Genomic DNA, 6,281 nt, shown 5'->3' with positions numbered 1-6,281 from the left:
CAGTCTGCAGTCCCCACCATCCCGTGTGTTGTGTGTCAGTTACCAGAAAATACCTGGATCTCCTCTTTACCACAGCCCCTCTTTCTTGGAGTCCTCATCTACTCCCCTTCCCTGCGTTCGCCGCCACCTCCCACCTCCCATGACTTGTGCAATTACTCCACAGCAGCTCTTTAGCTTCCTCCTTTCGTGCTTCTGGTGAACAGATTTATGTAGTCCCTATTTGAAATCTTTCAAATGAGAATATCAAGAGAATTTCAAAGGGTAAATTGTTCAAGTCTTAAAAGGTTTCTGTAGTCTTAGTGCATCACTTTTTTTTTCTGGGTAATATATATAGCTAGTCTGTGGCTATATTTTCTTTATAAGGGTTTCCCTTTATCATATACATCCCTTGGAATGTCCAGATTGATGACCCATCTCCTCAGTGTAACGGTAACCCCCGAGAGTATCTCGCCTATGTGCAGACAATAGAACAGGGATCGCGGAGCACTTGGAGAACGCAGTGAGGTTGAGGTATAGGCGGGTTTCATGGCCTAGGAGTAATGGGGCGGTTTGGAGGGGTGACGATTTTGTGAAATATTTGATTTTGTAACTAAGAAGATGGATCTAGGCAGTGGTATGTGTCTGAGAGATGCTTTTCGTGTTCCCCAGGAGAGCCAGGTCCTTCTGACTCTTACGAATCCAGTGGAGAACCTCACCCATGTGACTCTTTTGGAGTGCGAGGAGGGGGACCCTGATGATATCAACAGCACTGCTAAGGTAGGAATATTTGCCGTGTCCTAACTCACCCCGACTTTACCTGGAGTGACCTCATCTGACCTGGCTAACAGACTCCACATATCTGTCATTTCCACATTCTAATCAGCAAGGTCTTTTGATTCCACCTCCTAAGTTTTCTACTCTATCCTGAAGCACACTGTGACTGCTCTGTTTGAAAATCTCGTCATTTCTTACCTGGAGTGTGACAGTAACTTCCTAACTGACTTCACTGTTTATGTGCACGCCCACCTCCATTTCACCCTGCCTTCTGAATTGCCAGCAGAGTGGTCTTTCTAAAGTTAACGCTGCATGGCTGATCAGTTAGTATCTCTGACTTTGGGGTTGTGTTAGTCTGTTATTATGTTGCTACATAGAAATACCTGGGGCTGGGTGATTTATGAAGAACAGAGGTTTACTTGGCTTACAGTTCTGGTGGCTGGCAAGTCCAGTGAGGGCCAGCCATTAGCATGGTGGTGAAAGCAGTGGGATCCCACATGGCCAGCCACACGGTTTGAGTCCTGTAGCTTGAAAAACAGAACAGAGGAGCATGGGTATATGTGCTCAAAATTTCAGAAGGATGGAGAAATGGAGAAGGGGTTGCAATATAACCACCCCCCATGTGGGGCTGCTTTCTCACTTTCCCTCTATGTCTCTTCCTGAGTGTGTACACTCTTTGGCAAATTAAAAAAAAAAAGTCCAAAGGCATGAGGCTAGCATCAGGCCAATCTCTGGCGCTGTATCCACAACATGACAGCCAACAGAAGCAGTGAGGAAGACGGACATGTACAGAGAGAGAAGAAATAGAATTCCTCACTTCTTCTGTTTGTCCTGCCTGTGCCCACAACTGGCTAGATGATGCCCACCCATTAGGTCTCACCTAATGGTTGAAACTCTCATCATTTCCTAAAGCCATTACAGTAGGAACCAAGTTTCCAAAACATGGATCTGGGAGATAAAACATTATCCAAACCATTGCAGGGATGAAGTCCAAGTTTTTTGGCATAACCTACTAGCTCCTTAGTGACCTCACTACTATCTTTTCTTCCAGCACAGTCTTTCTTTAGACTCTCAAATTTAGCATCTTCTGAATCATACATATTAATAGTTGTGATCCAAGCAGATCAGTGGGTTTAAACTTGCATGCCATGGAATTACAGGTGCTATTCATTTTACCTACAATGCCTACTTCCTGTCCCCACTCCCCTAACAGTCTCTCCATCTGCTATATACTTGTTCTTCAAGATTCAAGGGAAATGCCATATCCTCTTAAAAGTTAGTATGCTCTCCTCTACATTCCCTCTGCTTCCATAGAGTATCCATAGCACTAACATTAAAACTGGTGACTTTTGACTTTTTTTTTTTTTTGAGAGTTTGTTGTTGTTGTAGTGCACGTGTGCTCACCAGACAGAGAGACAGAAAGTGAGAAATCATCCCCCTGGGGGAATGGCCATGCTGCAATCCCTTTTTCTCCATTCTCCTCTTGGGATCTTGCACCCAGTGTGAGTTTAAGCTGCCAGGTCTGGGACTTGAACCATGGTCGACTACATGGGAGACTAGCAATGTAGCCATTACGCCATCTGCTGGTCCCATGACTCTTAATGTTAGTTAAATAAATGAAATGTGGCCTCTTTATATTTTGCTACTCAGTCAATTCTTCTAGTACTTGAAATTTTGAAACAAAATTCATAATTCAACATATACTTGTAACAAATATTGTTAGAAAGGATGCCTATATCTTTAATTAGCTGTTATTCAAGTATCATTAGAGAATTTTTCTACCTCCCTTTCCTTTTCTTTTTGCTTTTTTGTGACTGCAATAACATCAGCTAAAGAGAGAGATGACTTTTACTTGTCTTTGTTCCTCTTTTTTTCAGAGCACTAATCAGCAGCTCTAGTTGGGACAGACAGAGCGTAGTGCCAAATGCACATAGCCAGCTTGTCTTTATTTCTGTCTACATCTCTCCTTGACACATTGTATTCATGATTAGAAATTCAGTTGATCTTGTTACTTGTTAATCTCTGATAGGAAGTTAAGGTCTGATTGCAAAATAATTTAGAAGTTTGACCAGTACTGAACTGTCTTCCATGACTAGAAACTCCATATACTCCATATCCCCATCAGAAAATACCATGTTGGGGGACCAGCAGATGGCATAATGGTTACGTTGCTGGACTCCCATTTAGTCAACCATGGTTCAAGTCCCAGACCCAGCTTGGCTAAACATGTTATTTTGCGTGTGTGTGTGGCAGAGGGGGCGGGGGAGGCTTAGAAATAAATATAGAAAAAAAAAACCCCACAAAGACATACAAGTATAGAAAAGTTAGGTTTGGGTGAACCCGACTTCTCTGATGGAGAAAGCTGACCCAGCCTCAGCTTTATTATTTTATAAGGCAGAAAATGGGGGGTGAGGAAATGGAATGTAAACTGGCACCATTTGGTTTCCTCTGATCTTTGGGGATAAAATAACACTTGCAGCTTTCTTAGATAGATATTGTTTTGCAGTATTTTGCAATATCAGCAGTTAGCATTTTAATGCTTTCACAGCTATGCAGATGCAACTCAGGAACAGTATTTCTGCATATGTCTGAAGGTCACTGTGTTCAGAATGGCCACTCTCCATATAGCTACACCGGTGGCTTAAAACTCATGTTAGTCACATTTGCGTGTGTCCCAAGATCCCGGGAGGAGAATGGAGAAGAAGGGATTGTGGCGTGGCCACCCTCCCCGCCCCCAGGGGGTGATTTCTCACTTATTGTCTCTCTCTAAAGCAAAACTTTCTTCAAAAAAAGAAGGAAAAAGAAAATATCATATTGAAACCTGGAATCAGTGTTCTATGTATTTTTCTATAAAATGATGACCTGTTTCAGATATACCAAAAAATACAAAGAATACTATAACACAGACTCATGTACTCTCCTTCCCCTTAAGAAATAAAGACATTAGAGAGACAGTTGAATCTCCTTATGTTCTCCCCAGTTGATTTCTCCATTGCAGCCTCAGTGAAGTAAGCATTCACTTGACTTTACCATTCCCTTAAATTTCTTTGTTATTAGGGACCAGCAGTTGGCATAATGGCTATGTCGCTGGACTCCCATGTAGTCGACCATGGTTCAAGTCATGAACCCAGTGACTTAAACTCACACTGGGTGAGTGTGCATGCATGCCCAAGATCCTAAGAGGAGAAGGGATTACGGTGTGGCCATCCCCCCTGGGGGGTGATTTCTTGCTTTCTGTCTCTCTGTCTGTCTTTATGGCGAGCGCACACACCCTATAGCAAAAACCTCTCCAAAAAAAAAAAAAAAATTTGTCATGATACCATTACTAGAATGTCTGTATTCCTAAATAATATGTTTTTAAACTCTGTGTGAGTACTGTAACCCTGTATGTTTTCTGGAGCTTGCCACTTACTTCTATATGTCCAGATCAGTGTAATGCTTTGCTGTACCCCTTTAAATTAACGTCATACCTGACACACTGACCCTTCTGAGACAGGCCTCTCTGTTGCTCTCCAGGTGGTGGTTCCTCCCAAAGAGCTCGTTTTGGCTGGCAAGGATGCAGCAGCAGAGTATGATGAGCTGGCAGAGCCTCAAGACTTTCAGGACGATCCTGAGTAAGTGATCTTTTTGGGACTCCCCCCCCACCACCACCACCAAACTTGGCGATAACCGGAGGTTCACGAACAAATATAAAATCTCCCACTCTTTAAAAATTTGTTTTTTTTGTGGACCAGCAGTTAGCGTAATGGCTATGTCACTGGACTCCCATGTAGTTGACCGCAGTTCATGTCCCGGACCCGGCGGCTTAAAACTCACGTGCCCAAGATCTCGAGAGGAGAATGGAGGAAAAGGGATTGCGGCATGGCCATCTCCCCTGGGGGATGATCTCTTGCTTTCTGTCTCTCTGTCTCTCTGTCTCTCTCTGTCTGTCTGGCAAGCGCACGTGCCCTATAGTAAAATACCTCTTCAAAAAAATAATTTGGTTTTTTAAAAATAACTTTTTTCTTTATAGAAATAATTTCTGTCAAAAATTTGGGATATATTTATATACACACAAACACATATATTTGATTGATCTTCATAAGTGAAGAAGCATTGTTAGAGTGATGCTCACAGATAGAGATAGGTTGATCAGTCTCTGTCCATGAAAAAGAAAAGTATCCCACCACCAGAGATAATTCAGCACCGTTAATGTTTGACATTTGGCCTTTTAGATATTTCTTCCATCATTCAAATCATTCTGTGAACAGTTTTAGTCTTTGTTTTCATTGAAATACAGTTTCTCACGCTAATAAATACTTTCTTAAGATTTTTTTTAAATTTAATTTTATTTATTCATTCATTTATTTTAATATGACCAGAGAGAGAGAAAGTAAGAAAGCAAGCTATCAAGTCTGGGACGCCAACTGTGGTCGGCCATGTGGGAGTGTTCAGCACCTTAACCACTACGCTACCTGTTGGTCCCTGTTAATAAATATGTTTAAATTGTGTGATTATAGACAAGATATAATATTCTATCACTATGGGTTTATCATCAAATTTCTTCCCCATCCTCATCCTCTTTGGGTAATGAACAGATTTTACTCTCTCATACTTAGAACTGGGAAGTAAGAAACCCAACATTCCCTGGGAGTGCATCAGTCAGCATTCGGTCTAAAGGCTGACAGTAAAGGCTAGCAGGTGGCATGGTTAAGATGCTGGACTCCCTCATGTCTGACCTCTGTTTGAGTCTCGGACCCAGTGGCTTGAAAATCACGCTGGGCACATGTGCATGCATGCCCGAAATCCCGAGAGGAGAATGGAGTAGTCTCTCTCTCTCTGTCTGACAAGCACACTCGCCCTATAGTAAAAAAACCTTTAAAAAAGAAAAAAGGAGAAGGATGCCAGGGTCCGCAATCCACGTTGGGCGCCAATCTGCCGGGGTCCAGCCTCGGCGTGGGTGGGTTATCTCGATGAAGGCGGCAAAGGTGAACAGAAGACAGAGGCCTCGATGCCTTTTATGCACGTCCTATGCCGGACACCTCTCAGAAGTCGCCCTCTGAGGAGTGACAACTGCTAGGAATCATCGTGCGTTTTTATTGAAAATGTGTTACATACAAGTAAATGGGAGAGGGGCTACGTGTTTTAATTATTAGCTCATAAAGTCTTTTAACAATAAAACATAGATTTTATTCAGGGGTGGATTAAAGGTGGGTCTAGTGTAGTTCTTATTTAGGGGTGGATTAAGGGTGGGTCTAGTATAGTTTTTTAATTGTAGGTGGGTCTCCATGGAATGCAGTTTCGGGAAAGCGGTTTTGGTAAGCAGAGATGATTATCAGCTGATGTGGTGCAGCAGCCATTTTCTGATTACTGGGAATGGTGCTGAGAAAAGAAAATCTCAAGAATACATATTAGTTTTTATGGGTCTAATAAGGAATGATACTTATACAGTTTTGTAGGGATCTAAAACTTAATTTGAGGAATCCTAATATATTTATCTATTTCACTTGGAGAGGGCAGAGGTGTCCTGGGCCAGTTTTGGCCTAATC

At 42.3% G+C, this 6,281-nt stretch overlaps 1 protein-coding gene across 1 annotated transcript in view; it reads left to right on the top strand.

The window, feature by feature from the left end:
- Positions 1 to 6,281, top strand: part of DCTN4 (dynactin subunit 4) — a 39,898-nt gene that overhangs the window by 25,929 nt on the left and 7,688 nt on the right. Inside the window, exons 11-12 of the mRNA XM_006150899.3 lie at positions 649 to 756; positions 4,270 to 4,367. Coding sequence (XP_006150961.1) covers positions 649 to 756; positions 4,270 to 4,367 — 206 coding nt within the window. The remainder of the gene's footprint in view (positions 1 to 648; positions 757 to 4,269; positions 4,368 to 6,281) is intronic.

Source organism: Tupaia chinensis, unplaced genomic scaffold, assembly GCF_000334495.1.
Source record: "Tupaia chinensis unplaced genomic scaffold, TupChi_1.0 Scaffold000303_1, whole genome shotgun sequence".
Lineage (NCBI taxonomy): Eukaryota > Metazoa > Chordata > Mammalia > Scandentia > Tupaiidae > Tupaia > Tupaia belangeri.
Note: the sequence above shows the minus strand (reverse complement) of the source record. Positions and strands in the feature narration are given on the sequence as shown.